The following is a 19,531-nucleotide window of genomic DNA, read 5'->3' on the forward strand; positions in this document are numbered from 1 at the left end:
CATCAAGGCAGATACCTCTAGTTCAAAAAGCATTGTGTTCGCAACCTTCGATCCACAGTGTCACGTCGATGTAGTGCTATGAAAGCTTCACACTGCCGTAATTTCCGCAATCCTTTGCACTTCTGATTCTACAACGTAACAGTACCTATGGTGGACTTTGAATACTCCCAACTCAAAGGAACTTTTCACAAACCATCAACCACTATGATGATTCTCACATAAACCAAAAAACACCACTTTTTATTTACAACACTTAGAAAGCCCACCACTTTTTATAACAAAACAAGTGATCGTACACTTGGTGATCAAATAGAAGTCTTAAACAAATATGAATATGAAGTTGTTCTTGAATCAATTCCAATATAAAAAATTGATTTTCTCTTTTAATGTACAATTCAAATATAATAACCTTAAAATGCTTAGAAACTTTTTGCAATTGTAGAAAAAATTTTAAAACAAATTTGAATTGCAGTTTTAAATTGAGTGAAAGAGATAGTTTGAAATATGAAATTTCTTCCTTTAAATTCATTGCAATATGCCTCTTGAGTGAATATCAATGTTTGAAAAATATTCATGATAATCTACAATGGGTTGAAAAAGATTTCATGAACATTTGGAATGAAAAGGTTTCATACTGGTTTAGATTTTTAAAAAAAATTACAAGTGTAACCTATTGCAATATTATATCAATCAGTTATGCTATCTCTAATGTTCAAAAAAATTGAGATAGAACTAAAAGGTAATCATTTACACTATTATGTCAATCAATTACACTTTTCAAAAATTTTAGAAAAAACACTTGAAGCAATGGATTACAGTTTTATATTAATCCATTACATTGATATAATTTTTGAAAATTTTGACTTTTAAAAAATGTGCCTTGAATGAGCATACTTTATGAATGATTGAGAAATCTTTAGAGAATATGAGATAAAGTTTCTTGAGAATCTAAAGATTATATAAACATATGAATTGCCATTCAAGTACCTCGACCGATCATCCAATCTTTTGATTTCCAAAGCTTATGCAGTCTTGATAATTGATTTCAATCCTTTTCTTTTTTGATCTTTTTTCAGTGATAAGCTTATGTCTTTATCAAAACTAATTTAAGTTAGATGAAGAACATCTTCTTCATTGTGCGACATGGATAATTATCCATTAAAATAAGAGGGTATGAATACCTTAGTACCCGCCCTGCCCCATATCCGCACAATGTATATTTATATATTTTAGTTTATATCATCATATACAACGGGTATGTCTATCTCTTTAAAAAAATACATCACAAGTAAACGATTACACATATTTTAATATAAGTGTTTGTTTATTTCATAGTTTAATAGTGAAAATTTTGAATTTTTTTTATTAATTTCGTTAAAAATTTAAAATGATATGATATTTTTCAATTGATAGAATTATTTTTATTAGAAAGCAGGTAACGGATATTTAGGTACTCATAGGGTATGGGTACAAGTATAAAGATTGGTGTCCACACGAGTATGAGCTTGGACACAAGGATTTTTTCAAATTGCAAATATGGGGACAGATATCATAGCACCTTATCCAAACCCTACCGATTGTCATTCCCATGCCTGACCTCGCTCAAGAGCGGAACACGTAACTTCAACCTCGTGCCATATATCTTCTCACCGTTAGATCTAATCAGACGGTGATTCATGCGAAACACTATATTAAACAAAAACAATTCTAATCATTTATACTATATAAAGCTTTGCACGCGCCAAATTCACATATTCTAAGATTATTTTCACACTCAAACTACTTCTTATTCATTCACTTACCTTAAAAAATCATGCCATATATATCCATCCAACCCTATTGTGTGGGAATGACACTCCACCGTACCTAAATACTATATTTGGATGGATATGGATTTCTTGTTTTTAAAAAATGATGCAGTTGCAGCCGTTAAGAAATTGGCACTGATTGCATAACCATGGAAGAACTCATATTACTATTAGTGAAGTTACATGATTGTCAAAAATTATAATTTTGAAAAGAAACATGTAATATTTGGCTATTTCTACGATGCACCAACCATAGATAGTGTACAGTACATCATAAAATTTAATTACAATTCTGTCCTCGAGGAATGGGTAACAAAACAACAAACAAAAGTAAAGTAAATCCCGACGCAAGGAATAAAAAATATTCACCATTTACGCGCGCGTATCTCGCCTTTCTTTTCTAGCACTATAATCTTCTCAGTAGTGTGACCCGTTTCGCATTGGAATCCAGAACCTTCTCTACTATTCTGGTATTTCTCTCTTCTTTCTCTTTCTCGTCAACATTATCTTTCTAACTATAATCTCTAATTTAGAATGCATGTTGATATTGTAATTGATTCACCTTTTCTTTCTAACTATAGCATTCATTTGTGATGGCGATTGTTATATATCCAGGTTTGAAAACAAAAGAAGATTTCTGAACATCAAGTGGGTATAATATAACTTTGCACATATAAGTGGTTTTTCCTTTAAAAATTTCAGAGCTTTTTTGGATTCACAAAGGGTGAAAAATGAGTGAGGTAGAAGATCAATCACATTCCTCCGGAAAAAAGTTGAAACCAGAAAGCTATAAAACTTATTATGGTAAAGATTCCAGTCCTGGAAATGACCTCTGGACAGATGGGCTAATTTGTGCTTTTGAATTTGTTCGAGGAAAAAAAAGACCAGTTAAATCGAGGTCCTCGTCAAACAGACAGCATTTTGACAGCCAATATTCAAAGGTGCGTGTCCCTTCAAATGGTTTAACGGAGGCTTCTTCCACAAGACAAGATGAAAAGAGATTCTCACATTCTTCGTTCGATGACGATAGAGAGGGTCAGATCCTTCAGGCTGGCCAATCTATTGAACCAGAAAAGCGTGAAGGTGATCATTGGGTACCGATTGGATGGGCCAGAATTTCTGAACTTGTCCAAGTGGTTCAAGTTGATGCTGTCTGGTCTTCTCATCAATTTGAATTTGAGGATTCTGAAGATGATTTTACGGTAGCAGATCTGGCTGCTCCGTACTGGGAGCGTCCGGCTGGGCCTAAATGGTGGTGCCATTTTGCTGCAGGTCATCCTGCTGTTGAGGCTTGGCTCAGCAATGCTCAATGGCTACATCCTGCTGTTAGCTTAGCATTGAGAGATGAAAGTAGACTTATAAGTGAGCGGATGAAGCACCTTCTCTATGAGGTATTTTGTATTTTCAGCATTGGTATTGCCTGTCTTAGTATTGTAATCATCTAGTAATCTTTATTATTGTAATTGTATCTAATGTTTTTTTTATAAAACACAATTACATGCGCCTCATCAGGTATACGATGGCAGATTATGTTGTTTGTTGACAGCTTGAATGTTTGTGGTTTCTTTATCATGTATTTGCTTAGAGAAGTAAGTGACATGTTGGACTTTGTCGTATGTTCCTTAGTTTGCTGGTATTAATAGGATTAAAATTAGTGATAGATCTGGATTTCGACGTATTTGGATTTGGGTTTTATAGGGTCAATTAAGTTTGGAAAACAGGTTGATCGAAGAGTTAAGATATATATGTGGGGGTAGGGGACATTTAAGGAAATGGATGCTTTTTAGTCTCTGTTTGGGTAACATGTAAGAGTTTGGATTTCTAGTTGATGGGTTTTTTTGCGAATTAAACATGAAACTTATAGGGACATGATATGGTGAATTTTGGGGAGGCTTCAAAGAAGGTCAGATCTGGGTAGATGCAGTAAATGAATAAAACAAATGTAACTGGGAAATATAAAATGCAATCCTAGGATTCCTATGGCATCACTTGTAGGTCTTAATTGTTTTGATATAAGCACACAACCAGTGCATCGAATTTTGCTGAAATCTCATAAAATTGATGCTTCAGTCTGAAAGAGAGCATTAGAGTCAGGTTCTCCCGAATTAACCTGGTAATCATTTCAATTCTTCAATAAATAGCACTCACTTTTTTTCTTTCAATTCTTTAGTTGCAATCGGAACCAGTCTATCTATCCTAGGACAACATATTCAGCATATAGATCCAATCCAAGTATGGTAGTTGTGCTCTAGCCTTTGAAAGTTTCACAACAATCTTAAGGATGCTTAAGCAATAAGATAATCAATTAATACAGGGAATCTGATGATGACAAATAACATTTCCGACAAGGCAACAATTTCCATGTTACTCGTCACAACTTTTCCTTGGACACCAGTCGAACTCAAATACTGATATGACATTACTCTTATCTATAGGTTCCAGTCAGAGTTGCAGGAGGGCTGTTATTTGAGCTCTTGGGACAATCAGCGGGTGATCCTCTTGTTGAAGAAGATGATATTCCAATTGTACTTAGGTCTTGGCAAGCACAAAATTTCCTAGTGACTGTAATGCATGTAAAAGGTTCTGTGTCGAGGATAAATGTTCTGGGTATAACAGAAGTTCAGGTTGTTCTTGCTTGCCATTTCTCTTTATTGGCATCTAGTCACAAATTACCATTGTTATAGAATGATGTCATTTATTTAGTGCGCTGCTTTGTCAGGAGCTTCTTTCTACTGGTGGATATAGTGTGCCAAGAACGGTGCATGAAGTCATAGCACAGCTTGCTTGCCGTCTCTCACGATGGGATGATAGGTAGTAACATCATTTTCCTCCATATTTGATGAAGTTAGTAATTGATTTGCTTCATATATGAAACAAACAATACATATGTGGGTCTCATGTCCCATTCCAAGTTTCTGTTTGTCAGTTAAACTCGTTATTTAAGTTTTTTCCTTAATTATTTTACGGAAGAGTAAACTGATCTCTGCTCTTGTAACTTGGAAAATATATAGCTTTCTTGTGTCCCTTAGTTGACTTTTTCACGGAGATGGAAAATCCACCACACTATACTAGTGTTGATATACCAGTGCGGTTTTTATTTTAACTGCTCATGAGAATTTCAAGTCTACTCTGGCTTAACATTTTCTTTAGATTTTCAGGTTATTCCGAAAATCTATATTTGGGGCAGCAGACGAGATTGAATTGAAGTTTATGAACAGGTTCTAATGTGAAATGTGTGTGAATTCAAGTCATTCCAATTTTATATATTTTCTCACACTTGGTTGACAGTTTTCATCTTTCACTAGGAGAAACTATGAAGACTTGAATTTTTTTAATATAATTTTAAATCAAGAAATCAGAAAGTTATCAACACAGGTATGCTCATTCTTGCTAGTTAGAAGATACTTCTTTAGTGGATTTGCTAATTTTATGAACTGAATAGAAATTTTCTTTTATGTGATTATCTTCACTCAGCGATATCAATATAAATTCCTGACGTGTATTAGGTTTAAAGATAAATCGTTCATCACTAAAGCTCTCTTAGTAGTTTGACTAATAGTTTTTAATGGTATTCATATTGAGTTGTCCTCCATTTAATGTACTCTTGAGTTTTTATAGGTATTTTCTTTTAATTCATATCCAAACCAATTAAGGCGATATTCTACTATCTTTTCTATAATAAAATGTAATTCTAATCTTATCGTGTCTAGTGTAACCACACATCCTTTGTATTATTGTCATCCCTGTAACGTTATGTTTACTGTCTACCATATAATTCCATACAACGTTGTAGGGATCGATTAACCGTGCATAAAATTTTACTTTAACCTTGAGTGGTCTTTTTCTATTGTATATCACATAAAACATTCTTTCATTTCATTCATCTTACTTGGATCCAATGGTTTACTCCTTTCTCTATCTCTCCAACACTTTGTATTATGGACCTAAGGTTTAAGAACAATTTACGCTCATCATCTACACTACCCAGAGAAGCTCCTTTCATTTTTTGTGTTTCATTACAGGTTATCAGAGTGAAATGGTCACTCCATGCAAGAGATGAGATTGTCTTTGAGCTTCTCCAACATCTGAAAGGGAATGGAACAAGAAACTTGTTGGAGGGAATAAAAAAGAGCACAAGAGAAATGATTGAAGAGCAAGAAGCAGTTCGTGGCCGCTTGTTTACCATTCAAGATGTTATGCAGAGCACCGTTCGAGCTTGGTTGCAGGTAACAATGCCTCATAAGAACATTCATTTAGGACGCCCTTTTTAATAATTTTCAGACAGCCCAGTAAGACAATTTATATTGAATCTGCTAATTATTCAGGACAGAAGCCTCAGGGTGACTCATAATTTAGCTGTATTTGGCGGTGTTGGTGTTGTCCTCACCATCATAACTGGTTTATTCGGTATCAACGTAGATGGAATACCCGGGGCACAAAATACACCCTATGCATTTGGTGTCTTCACAGCCATCCTTGTCTTTTTAGGAGCAGTGCTGATTGTAGTTTGCCTGGTTTACCTTGGGCTGAAAAATCCCATTGCTGAGGAACAGGTAGAAGTTAGGAAGCTTGAGCTGCAAGAATTGGTGAAGATGTTTCAGCATGAAGCAGAGACTCATGCCCAAGTCCGAAAAAATGTTTCGAGGAATAACTTACCTCCTACTGCTGGTGATGCTTTCCGCAGAAATGCAGATTATCTTGTCATACAATAGAGACATTATTTGTTGTCAGTATGCTTAAATATGCAATGAATCCTTGCTTATACGCTGTACTCCAATAATGGAATTTACATAAACATTGTTTTCAATACATGGAAGTTTTGTATAAATTTACAAAATTAATTTATTTGATTTGGTGTGATTCAATTTGGTTGATCGGTTTGAAACTTTTTTTTTCATGAAGAACAAGGAAATGTGAAATGTTTGATTGAAAAAATATAGCATGAAATTGTATGATTTTTTTTAAAACTATTTGTTTTTCGAACAAATTTTTCTATGATCTCTACTTTTAAACAACTTTGAGTTAAATTGAATAATTTCATACAACATACTCAAAATTTAATTAATTCATACAAAATCATGATGTTAGTTCGTCCAACATATTCAAAGTGACAATTGTTCTCTATCAAAATACAATTTTGAATAGAAAACATATTTGATAATCTTATTTTGAAAAATGTATTGTTTTTTTTTTCTCTTTCTAACTTTCTAATTTTTCAAACTAAAAATCAAAATCTCAAACAACTTTTTTTGTTTTTTAATTTTTAAACTTCTCAAATAGAGAATAATTTTCAAAAATTGTTTTGTAAAATTAGACAATCTAACAAGTTTTATTATTTTTAAATTTTATAAATTAAAAAACAATTTTACAAAAACCAATCAAAGAGACCCTAATTTTATAGTTTTTCAAACAACTTGAGATAGATTGGAAGCTGCTGCTCGTTGGAGGTTGATCTAGAAGATTTGGCGTCTGCTAGCATTGGATCGAAAAGTTATGGTTTGTAATTCATATGTGTTTTCTGATATTGGTTTTGAATTTGCCTATTTATATGATTTATAAACATTGTCTTGCTTGTCTTAGTTCATTATTTTGGAGCATTGTTCATTGCACTCCAGGCCTTATTCACTCTGGCCAAATTTTGAGAAATATCCTAGAAAGTTGAATTTTATAATTCAGACACACTAAAACATATGCAAATACAAGTAAAAAAAATCTAGACTCCAAACTCTGAATGTACCCAAATAAACCTAACATTAGAAGCACGACCCAATCAAAGTTAAAAATATGTACGAATTTTAAAATCCATACTAACTTTAGCATATTAAAATTCATATAAAATCCAGACATATTCATTAATTAATCGCAACATGTCTTTCCCTATTTCTTTCATTACATTTGAAATCAAACAAACTAATGTAGAAGAGAGCTCTCACCAGCATCTATTCATGTTCCAACATTGTTCCAATTTTCTCTCAAGTTCTACTTATTTTCAGCCAAATCTAGCATCTTCATCAATTTCTACTCTTCTCCATTTAAGATAAACCCATTTATTTTTTACATTCGGTAAGTTTCTCATATCCTGATTTTTTTTTATTTGTCATATATGCAATTCATTAATAGCTTATAATTCACTATATTAGGATACATCCAATAGAAATGTAATACTAGTTTTGTCCTGATTAAATTTGGTGTGAATTTGGGACATTTGAGGGTTAGGGTATGTGCATGAATGAGTTATACTCTAATGCATGTAGTCTGGGTTTCTGGATCCTTCATACGGATAACAAAATCTAGATTTTTCTGTTTTTCATTCTGTTTTTTAATTTTGTTTGCTAATAAATTTTGTTTGCTAATAATATGATGTGTTTTATTGTTTAATTATTAAAAAAAAAAGGATGATGAACAACATAGATACATACATGGTATAGTGATCCAACATGCTTTAGTGTGTAGGAAGAAAGTTAGACTCTTACGACACGCATTTGGAGAATCATCGTGTGTTGCTGAGGGAATGTCTTCTCAGGGTCATGTATCTCCGACTCATGACGAAGCACTTGCTGCTCTCGTTCACGTAGTTGTACATGCACATGATCCATATATGATGTCACACTTGATAGTTTTCCAAGAGGCTCCGGAGACATTTCACCACTACACCTATATGTGCACCATGTTGTAGTTCATGTGTGGGAGGGAGAGGCAACATAAATGTTTACTTACTCTTTTAAATATTTATTTTATATTAATTGAACTGTCTGACATTAATGTATTTATTTTTGCAGTATCGTAAGACTTTGAAATGTATAAACCATGGTAGGAAGCAGGGTCGTCTCAATCGTTTGAGAGGCCCTGTGTAATAAGCTGAAGCTATCTTCAATTAAATCGTGAAAATTTGTTAAAGCTTAAACAAATTATCAGTGGAATATATAATTGGAGGCCCTATTTACCATAGCTTAAACATGAAAAAATGTTAGGTTTGTATTGTAGGTCGTCTTGCACACCCTTAAAGACGAACCTGGTAGGAAGATATCAAAGATTATGCATTATGATGAACCATTGTTTCAAGAAGTCTTGGAACTATCTAGGATGAAGGACTTTAGTACGATTAAATATGGTTATATTGACATTGGTCTATATGTCTGCATTTTTTGAGAGATGGCACACAAAGACAACATCACTTCATCTTTCGTTTTGTGAGATGACTATCAATCTTTGACGATGTATCGTACCTCATACATCTTCCAATTACAAGAAGATTGTTGGATTATTGTAGAATTCGTAGATTTGAGGACATCGAGCTGATGGGGATTCAATTTAGGGCCGATATGGGTAAATCCCGTGGAGAGATAGAAGACATCAGAGGATGTCATGCTAGATATTTATTCATATCGAAAAATCATATTAGCCACATGAATGCGACTATGGTTGTTGTAGGAGATGAGGCATATTTTCCTATCATAAAGTATGTGCATTGAGTGCATACTTCCTTATTTTGGTTGGCATATACATTTTCGTGGAAAAAATGCACCTATGTCCATGGTTGTCAAACTTACGGGTACGAGTTTACGAGTCTAGGAAGCATAAACGAGTGGACTCGCACATAGAATCATTTTTTGATAGACTCAAGTAGACTAAGGTAGACTCGCACAAACTCGCAAGTCTATCATGAGTTTACGAGTCTATAAAAAATTTAATTTTGTTTTTGTAACCAATGAAGGCCCAAATTTTTCAAAAGATTTTATTTTATTTCTTAAAAAACCCTTATTTTGTTTTTCTTGTACAAGAATTAGAAATTATATATCTCTCATAGTCTCTAGTATGAGATTTCTATGGAGATATGACTCCTGAATTAAAGAGCTTTGTAATTCGTGTTCAAAGCTTGACTTGTAGCCGCCCTGGTTGTGAACGAAATTGAAATTCCTTTGAAATGATAATGAATTGTTATTTGTTTGTTTATAGACTTGATTTTTTATTTTTTATTTTAGAAACATTGAGTTGAATTAATATTTACTTTGCAAGTTCATTCAAAGAGAAAAAAATATGTTGCGTGAAAAAGATAAATAATTTGGTTGATGTCATATGCAATCTGAATTTGAAAAGTAGAAAAGAAAAATTAAAGAGTGTTATTCTTTCATTTTAAGATATTCATTCAGATGATGAATTGATAATTGAAGATCCTGATGAAGAAAATGTACAAACAGAAGTTAATGTTAAGCAAAATGATGTTATTGTTAACAATATTGTGTAAGGTGATGTTGTTGTTACTAATATTGTGCAGTAGAACTTCTAGCAATCCAACATTGGTTAATAACGAAGAAGTTGTTTCATCTGGGTAGAGTTTGATGATGATACTCAAGATATCAATGAATAAGATGATGATGATATTGATGGTGATGATTTCACTAGAGCTTTCGATGATTGAAGCCATATCTTTTTTATGATTTTTTTCCGCTTTATGTAGTAGCCAGATAAAAAGATATTAGTACTTTAAGTCTTTAACTACATACTCTGTTATTTTATTTGTTTTATTATCGAGTTTTTTTTGCTAAGAAATTTGTTATAGAGTATGAAATTTAACTTTTAATGTTAATTGGTGTTCTATATCATATATGAGGTATTTACAAGTGTAAAAATGTAGGAGTGTGTCATATATGTGTCACTTACAAGTTTATGAAAGTCATTTTTAATTTTTCATAGACTCGTACGAGGTTGCGACCGAGCCTGCAAGTCGAGTCTATGGACCTTTACGAGTCCGAGTAGACTCGCGAGTTTGACAACCTTGCCTATGTCGGTGTTGTCTACATTAAATACTTCACGAACTTGGAGAAGATTCATGAGTACAATTAGAGTACATCTTATTTGGTTTACCTGTACTTCAAATTTAAGGAAGGTTGTTTATGGAAGATGAGACAGATGATAGAAAACAATTTTTTATTTCTGGTAATTTATTTACACCCTTGACTATTATAAATTTTACAATACTTGTGTAGTACAGTTACTGGTATTTTATATGAACCATTTCAACCATGGATCCCCTAGTATTTTCTTGGTATCATCGGTTGGGAGTTTATCGAAGGCTACATTGAGGATTTTTCACATGCATGCTCGATCATCCCACTCAAGGATAATCTGGCCATTGAGTCGTATAAACTTCCTCATAATCGCATCTTGGAAAATGATATCTTTCACACTGTTCGGTGAGCACCGCCAAACACGAAGGTTGGAGGTGATATCCTGGTACTCTAGATGGTTGGCTTAAGGATCTTGACTTATGTATCCACATCTATCTGAGATATTACTACTACAGTTTGAGTGTCTGCAAGGTATACCTAGAGACCCGCAATTTTTACTCCTGTCGTTCTCATCTACAAAGATATTCATGCGATATTTGAGAACTATCATAAGTATTCAATGCTAGAAGACATACGCAGTGAGTGAGCTCCTGGTCCATGGAGTACGATATACAGTTACATCTAACGTTTTTATAGTGTTTTGTTCTTACATAACACAAGATCCATAATAAGATCCCATTAGGTCAACTCATCAGGAGTTACTAGAAAAGGAATTAGAAAGGGAGAACCATGTGGTGGATGTATTGCATATATGTCGCAATGTAGTTGTTATTGGGAGAGATGTCATATCTAGAGGAGAATTTCATGAAGATACTCCTGAAAGGATCACTCTACAGACAATCTTAGCAGAGGCACGAAATGCAATACATTATATAATGTAGATGAAGAACAGAGGCATTATATATACCCAATAATTATATTTTTTTATTTGTATTTTGACGTAAACATTTTGAATTTTTTATGGTTAGTCGTATTTTATGAATGATTGAGGTATGACTTACGAATTAGTTATGAAAAATTGATCTTCATTGTGAGTGACTTTTGTGTATGGTTTATTGTGAGAATAATGTATAGTTTTCAAATGATATGAAAATCTCTTCTCAATTATTGTCAAGGGTTTCATAAAATTGTCCTGGGGTTTGTTCAAATTTTAAAATCCAAATTCACTCCATTGTTATGAAACAAAGACCTTATTAATGCGAAAAATATTGTTCAAGAATTTATCTGAATTTTGAAATTCGAAGTCATTGTTTTGTTTAGCACACAGAAGCAATACGTACACGCAATATTGAATGATTGGATGGAGGTGACTTTTAGATGAAGATATTTGTTGTATAATAATTAGTGCGTCTAGATTTCAACCTTAGAACTGTGCAAAAGGGCATTTTGGATTTCTATAGGATTAGTGAACCAATATTTTTTCCTGATGTTTTAGGGGGCCTACTCTTGGGGTGATTGTTGTTTAGTTTGATCTTAAATTCGCCTCTTTACAATTTAAAAAATATATATTTAGTTAACCATCTCTTCGTCCATAATTAGGTGGTGTTGGTGATTCACTATTGAATACTATTTTACACTATTAAATTTATGTCTACATACATTTCTTCACACAATCCCTACTCGTCTTCTACTCTCATTTACCTATGATATGAATAAGGATCCTCTCCTTGGTTGAAACCGATCCACCCGCCGCCCTCAGAGCATGTTCTACACCCAAACCCCTAAACCACCCTATGCTTGATATGACTTATTAGCGGGGTGCTAAAATTCCTGACTTATTAGCGGAAGGGTTGATTCCATCACTTCTACTTATCATTCACTAACTTTACAAAAAAAGAATCAGAAATTTCAATTTGAAGAAATAGTCAATTTCATGCAGTTTTATTATAAATGACTCCAGTTCCGTAAAATCCATTCAATTCAGTGTCCCAGTGATGGTGAGACGAGGAAGCCAGAAACATGCAAGAACAAAAAAAACAGCTGTGATCAATGTATACAGTGTGTAATAAAAATTGTTATCTAAATTTATCTAATTTTCTTGTTTATTATTCACGGTGGACCACCGATAAGGGATTTGTTGGAACCAAGCCACCCCATAATTGACCCTACGGATTAATTAGGTGTTCGAAATGGAATATCACCATATCAGCAGATTTAAAGGGTAATTAAATGGACAAAATGTCACAGTAAAATAAGTGCAAAAAAACTCTTTATTCCCATATCAAAACTAATTTTCACAGCACAAGTAACATCAGTATTAAAATTTGAGACCGCAATATGAAGTAAGATTCTTAAAAGCGGTCTAGGAAACGCCAAAGTATAAGTGTTCTCTGCCGAATTTCATGTGGCTCATTTAAGAAAGGATCTTGCAAGATGTTCCCTAGCTGAAGCAAGTGCTTGACCTAGTGTCTGCAATGGAAAGAAATACAGTTATACCCAAATAAATGAGTCCCATTGCAATTTTATTTTATGGTATCAAAGTGAAGTGACATACCTGTTCAGACAAAGGAGCTCCAGAATCTATACTATTACTTGCAGCTTTCCCAGCTATAACATTTGGATCAGTTTCAAGAATAATACTGCAAGAAATATGGAGACATGAAATTTGAGTGAGATAACTATAGATTTGTGGTGCATTGCATTCTATCCAAAATTTAGATCACACTCACGCCTTCCATGGTTAAGCCATGATCTCTAAAATAAAAGGCATGGCTTAGAGCACCGTTATTCATATTTCCAAACAAACATGCATTTAAGCTTGTGCTTTATCCAAAACAATTGTTTTGATCTAAATGTCTTTTCATTTAAGAATAATAACAAATAATGAGATCATGCGCCCAAATTGCAAACCAGTCAGAGGCATGTGACTGACTTAACGGTGAAAAGAACAGAAAAAATATATGCCATTGCATGAAAAAATTAGTGAAACTTCAGGAAGAAGTATCATATATTAAAATCTGCTCTGGCTAAGGATACTGAATAATACTTATGTAGGTAATGTTTGTTACAGCACATCAATCACACTAGATAAAATCAATGGTACATAATAACTCTAGACCTTTTGAAAATTTATACAATCCCATTTGTCTCTTGATGATTTGAACGCTCGGAAAATTCAAGAAATCGTGTTGAACTCAGAGAGCTCCAAACTCTAGCATTTACTCTTTATGTTCTATTCTAGCTGAATAACAGTTCAATGAACATATTTTGTTTTTACAACAACAACCAAAGTTTTTTCTCAATCCTCACTGGGTGATAGGCCATTCAAATTATTGAACCATGTCTGTTCTTCATATGGTTTACCTTTTCTACCAGTATTTCCACATGTTTTCGCTGTATATGTCAAAATCATCAGAGATATGATTCTAGCGTCAATTTATAACAATTTATGAGAGATATCATGATTTTCTTTCTAATCATTTCAGTCCTAATTTAACCCTGTCCTTATCTTGTGTGACTTTCAATTTTATGATCATAAAAAATATAACAATTGCATTCATCTAACTGCATAAAAGACTTGTTCTCTCTGATATATCAAATAGCTCCCACGGTTTGTATTTTGGAAGAAGATAATAACAAACAAATAAAGGAAGATAAATTGATTACAAATTGCCTATGACATACCCGCCGTCAATAATTTCATCAATGCACAACAGAATGACATCCAAGTTCTCAAGTGCTGCCTTCTTGTCCACATTGCCTCTAGAGGAAAAAAGGGAGAAGCGAGTAAAATCATCAAGGACTGCCAAGTCCATAGTGATAGATTGATAACACCTTGGAATATCACGCATAGACAAAAAAGTTAAGTATCAGAAAACAACCTGAGCAGGATGCCAACAGAATCAAAAAATGCTTGCAGAACTGAGGATAAAATTAGCTCATTTTCTTCGTCACTCCCAGTAACAAAGAAGTGAAGGTCTTGGACAAACTTGTAAACAACAATGTTATTTTCAAATATTGCTACCTCCGCTGTCAAACGTAAAAACAACCCATCAAATGAGGTCATATACATAGTAGTGATTAGCAATCAATCAATCTATTCCAAATTCGAATCACAAGATAAAAATACCTCTAGAGAAGGAAGCACTCACCTTCTGTGCGAGCATTGGTCTTCTGAGTCTTGGTGAATACTAACTTCTCAAAAGTTTCCTTTTCACTATTAGTTGGCCAATCATCTGAGAAATACTTAACCGCAATACGTTTACCATCAGAATCCAGAAGAATGATATTCTTTACAGAAGGGCACAGCTCCTAACAATAACACACACAATACAAGATCATGACTTTCTTCAAAAACATCTCACGAAATCTATAGTCTTCCACAATCATAGTACTTCATTTCAACCGGATTCAATCAATTTGTATAATAGAAGCAAGCAAGACTCAAGAAAAAGATACAAATACCCCAACAAATGAGGTCATATACATAGTAGTTAGTGATTAGCAATCAATCTATTCACACAACTAATAGTTCTAAATTGTGGATTGCAGTTGTGATTACCCGGTGAACCATTATATTACAGTAAAATATAGGCAATTGTGGCCGCAATTGCAGCTACAACACCGCTGCAGTTGCAAAGACCTCTAAATTCGTTATATTGCAGTCACAATTGGGAATTGCAATTTAGAACTATAACTATCTATGAAGCTCGGACACCAGAAACAAGACAATGACACTGACACATCGACACCAATAATAATCTAAAAAATTAATAAATTAAACGTAATTGGTATCAGTTTCAGACACTAGACACTAGACGCAGACACACCGTTTTTCGGAGGTATATGCTACAGAGCCAACTAATATTCAACTTTTAGTCAAAAATCAATATTCAATTTGAATTCTAATGAATCTGAAGTCAAATAACACATTGTATATCAAAATTATCATCTACAAACAAGAAACGCATATAATACTGTTAAATCAAACGGAAGAAAAAAGAGGTGTAAATGCTGTTTCAAGCTTCAATTCTCCACCAAAATCAAAATCGCAAAAATTGATTCATAAATTAGATGATAAAATACAATTACAACAAAGAATTCAGCGAAATCAGATCTGTTGCATAAAAAAAAATGATGATCGTGTTCATGCAAATGTTGAAGATGAGATCAGAGTTCAGAGAATTGAAAACAAAAGAGATTGAAATTGAAGTGAAAATAGAGAGAGAGAGAGAGAGAGATTACAAGTGCGGAAGGAGACATGATGGAGAATGCGTCGGAGAAGAATGCAAGAGAATTCTTTCACTCCTCACTGAAACGAAAAATTTCAACCTTTGTCAACTATTCTTCCCTTTATGTTCATTCATTGTAAATTTGTGATATTTATTTATTAGTTTTGTAACTTAATTAATTTTTAATTGTATTCGTAAGTTATCTTTTTTTAGTCACTATTCTCCTACCTTTAGTTTTTATTTTTTATTTACAAACGGCAGACAAAATATTATTAATTGGATTCATTTCTTTTGACCTTTTCACATATCAAATAAATTAGTATCTCTTATGAAATTGAATAAAACAATAGATAGAAGTGAGGAAAAAAAAGAGAGTTTGCTAAATATGAGTCTTGAAAAAAGAAGAAGAGAGTTTGCTCTATTATTTTTATCTTAAATATGAGTTTTATTTATATAACATATGTAATAAATGAAAAATGAATATGAAGTTTTTTAATCGGTGGACATCCATAATCGTGTTAATTATAGCACTCCTTTGGATGTCCATAAAAATTATGTCTGATTAAAACTTTACTAAAAGAAAATTCCGTAAAAAAAAATTTAATAATTAAAAAAGAGAACAATATTCTTTGTGAGAGAAATGTTTTGTTACTAATCAATACAAATGTTTACAAATAAGAAGACAATTCATATTTAACATCCATTATTCATAACACTCCCCTTGAATGTTCGTTTAGGATATGTCTAGTTAAAATCTTACTAGAAAAAATCTAGTAGGAAAAAATCTAGTGAAGGAAAAAAATACAATATCCTTTTAAAATAAATTCATTTATCCCCTCATCTGAATGATCATTTCCTCGATGATTAAAATTAATCTTTCGTACTAGTTGGTTAAAAGTTCTATTTGGGAGTGACTTTGAGAAAAGTGCTATTTGGGAGTGACTTTGAGAAAAGTTCTAGAAAATTATCACTTGAACGAATTTGTTGGATGCTTATAATTAGCAAGATAGTTCGGTGTTTTAATTACATTGAGATATGGTACTTCGGGGCCAATTAGTTTTTCATCATCTTCTCGAGGTCTAAAAGAATCTTCTACACGTCCATTGATCTAACATCATCAAAGTACACGTCATAGGAGATTTTTCCATATACGAATGTTTTAACACCTTTTCTATATAATGTTCTTAATTAGAAATATTCTACTGTCCAAATGCTCAATTTGTAAACCTAGACATAACTCTGTATTTTATTTGTCCTTTGTCTCAAACTGGTTCTTTAAGAGATTTATAGCTTTTGGAATCTCTTCTGGAGTTACAATAATTTTATGTCATTCATATAGACAACTATTATAAAAAATTATTTTCTAGATCTTTTCATAAAAATAATTTTGCCAATGTAAGACTTACTTTGTAGTTCTCTCTGAACTACTCAACTCAACATATTATACAATCAATCACATAATTATCTAATATTCACAAATACTCATCAATAGAGCAAATAATTAACATAAAAACTCAATAATACTCATCAACAGAGTAAACACATTATTACTTGTGTAAGGCCGTCAATAGGGTAATAATATTAATTCCATAACCTTTATCGAATTATTAGAATCAACTTAAAAATGTGTATGAGTTTATAGGCGAACTCTAAAGTAACTCTAAACGATACAAAAATAGCTTTGACAACTCTATAACAACTCTAAAAACTCTAAACATGTTAGAGTTACTCAAAACAAATAAAAATATGATTCTAAACAACTCAAAACACAACTCTGAGGACTCTAATGTAACAAATCTCTCTCTTAAACTTATCAAAAGGTAACGAAAGATCACTGAACTCAAAATTGTTCAAAACTCGCCAAAATGGACAGCGCACCCGAAAACTCTAACCTGCCACCCACCGCCGCCAAACTGTCATCCACTAACGCGTTTCACTCGCCACCCATGCTACCCGTGCGATACATCGACGCAACCACTACCCCGAGTCTGTTGCCGACCGCAAATTCCCTTCGCTGAGTCGCAACCTCTCTGCTTCACGCGAAATTGCATCGCGTTGTTGCAGAACCTCGTTGCGCGTGCATATCAGTGTCCTCAACCTCCGCATCGCGCCGCCAAGTCGTGCAACCAATATAACGCCTTAGGCTACTTTCAGGATTACCAACTAACTCCACAAACCAACACGAATCTTTTCAGCGTGCGTTGTCTTTACTCACATGCTTTGTGGGAAACTTCCTAGAAGGTCACTCATCCAAATACTACTCCAAGTCAAGCCTCCTTAACTTTGGAGTTCTTATATGTTAGGCTACTGAAAATAAGATGCATCTTGTTGGTATAGATAGTACCAATCATTCCTTATAATCCTTCCTTTAACCACACAGTCTCTTCTCTACACAGTCTCAAGATCTCTCTCATTTCGATGTGAATTCGGTGACCACTCTCTGTTCTTTTCGGCCTCGGGTGTTACATGTGACAACTCTCAGCCCTCTTCGGCCTCGGGTGCTACATGTCAACCTGCTTATGCTTGGTCCGTCCCTGAACCACACCGTACTAGGATAGGCCTGGATCTAATACCACTTGTAACGCCGTAGGCTGTTTTTCAGGATTACCAACTGACTCCACAGACTAACACGTGTCTTTTTAGTATGCTTTATCCTCACTCACATGCTTTCCGAAAAACTTCCCAAAAGATCACCCATATAAATACTACTCCAAGTCAAGCCTCCATAATTGTGGAATTCTTATATGTTAGGCTGCCGAAAAGAAGACTCATCTTGCTGGTATGGGTAGTACCAATAAATCCTTATAATCCTTCCTTTAACCATGCAGTCCCTTCTCTGCACAACTTGAGGACCCCTCTCATTCTGATGTAAATTTGGTGACCACTCTTTACCCTCTTCGGCCTCAGGTGTTACATGTGACTGCTCTCCGCCCTCTTCGGCCTCAGGTGTTACATGTGTCTGCTCTCCGCCCTCTTCTAGCGCGACACCTCCTCCCCGACTTGGTCAGATTTTTGGTTTTTTTACTTTCCTGTTGTTTTGACTTTTCAGAAGAAAAAAATGTCATTTGATATTTTTCGTGGCTTTTTCAGTTATCCTTCAAAAACATAGTTCAACCACATACAAATTATATACCATAATCCAACTACTAAAAATTTGCTTCATGGGCACAACCGCAAATTATTATACAACGACAAGGGATTCAATAGAGATCTAAACAACAATAGCATGGTACACAAGAATTCAAAACAGAAGGGTTAAGGCAAACCCTTAGGCCATAAACATACAATCATAAACACATACGGAGATCAGAAGATATGAGGGTACGGATCTCTCAATATTTGACTTCCTAAACACCCATATGTAAAGAGTTTCCCCATTACCTCAAAAATACAAATCAATGCACTCTTGGCCTTTGGGATCTACCACTCTTTTCCTACCTTAGCTCTGCCATTTTTCCACTTTTTCCCAATTTTGCACGTACTGACAAAACATCCCCTCAATTATCTATTTATTCTAACCTAATATCCCAATTACTTCTCTCACCCTACCAACTCTCTCTACACCCATATTCTTACTATTTTTCTAAAACTCTTTTTATTTACTCTAATTATTTTGATAAACACAGTTATTTCAATAATCGTATTATTTTCACTAATTCTCACCACACCCTCAGGTCTTACTAAAAACACATATTTCTCAGAT

The 19,531-nt window shown here is 33.7% G+C and overlaps 2 protein-coding genes across 3 annotated transcripts; one reads left to right on the forward strand and one right to left on the reverse strand.

Moving 5' to 3' along the window:
• Positions 1 to 2,143: 2,143 nt before the first annotated feature.
• LOC131622492 (uncharacterized) lies at positions 2,144 to 6,653 on the forward strand. Of its 2 annotated transcripts, XM_058893528.1 has the most exons (8): positions 2,144 to 2,278; positions 2,424 to 3,199; positions 4,244 to 4,432; positions 4,528 to 4,619; positions 4,967 to 5,026; positions 5,114 to 5,183; positions 5,831 to 6,034; positions 6,134 to 6,653. In XM_058893528.1, exons 2-8 carry the CDS (start codon positions 2,540 to 2,542, stop codon positions 6,518 to 6,520), a joined length of 1,662 nt encoding a protein of 553 aa, XP_058749511.1. In that variant the 5' UTR covers positions 2,144 to 2,278; positions 2,424 to 2,539; the 3' UTR covers positions 6,521 to 6,653. The 2 variants fall into 2 exon arrangements, with proteins under 2 accessions (XP_058749511.1, XP_058749513.1); XM_058893530.1 differs by lacking the exon at positions 2,144 to 2,278 and having other exon boundaries at positions 2,318 to 3,199.
• Positions 6,654 to 12,849: 6,196 nt separating this feature from the next.
• LOC131622437 (coatomer subunit zeta-1-like) lies at positions 12,850 to 15,975 on the reverse strand. The gene is made up of 6 exons (XM_058893463.1): positions 15,842 to 15,975; positions 14,749 to 14,908; positions 14,479 to 14,626; positions 14,282 to 14,359; positions 13,152 to 13,236; positions 12,850 to 13,066 (listed from the first exon to the last, which is right to left on the reverse strand). Exons 1-6 carry the CDS (start codon positions 15,857 to 15,859, stop codon positions 13,007 to 13,009), a joined length of 549 nt encoding a protein of 182 aa, XP_058749446.1. The 5' UTR covers positions 15,860 to 15,975; the 3' UTR covers positions 12,850 to 13,006.
• Between the last annotated feature and the right edge of the window lie 3,556 nt (positions 15,976 to 19,531).

The sequence above is a fragment of the Vicia villosa genome, unplaced genomic scaffold, assembly GCF_029867415.1.
Source record: "Vicia villosa cultivar HV-30 ecotype Madison, WI unplaced genomic scaffold, Vvil1.0 ctg.000030F_1_1, whole genome shotgun sequence".
Classification (NCBI taxonomy): domain Eukaryota; kingdom Viridiplantae; phylum Streptophyta; class Magnoliopsida; order Fabales; family Fabaceae; genus Vicia; species Vicia villosa.

Excerpts from the sequence above, each read along its gene's own strand:
- LOC131622492 (XM_058893528.1), top strand. The coding sequence starts at position 2,540 with ATGAGTGAGGTAGAAGATCAATCACATTCCTCCGGAAAAAAGTTGAAA. Across the intron at positions 3,200-4,243 it reads TGAAGCACCTTCTCTATGAG|GTTCCAGTCAGAGTTGCAGG; the intron begins GTATTTTGTATT and ends TCTTATCTATAG. Across the intron at positions 5,184-5,830 it reads TCAGAAAGTTATCAACACAG|GTTATCAGAGTGAAATGGTC; the intron begins GTATGCTCATTC and ends GTTTCATTACAG.
- LOC131622437 (XM_058893463.1), bottom strand. Across the intron at positions 14,627-14,748 it reads GACCAATGCTCGCACAGAAG|CGGAGGTAGCAATATTTGAA; the intron begins GTGAGTGCTTCC and ends TACGTTTGACAG. Across the intron at positions 13,067-13,151 it reads GAGCTCCTTTGTCTGAACAG|ACACTAGGTCAAGCACTTGC; the intron begins GTATGTCACTTC and ends TTTCCATTGCAG.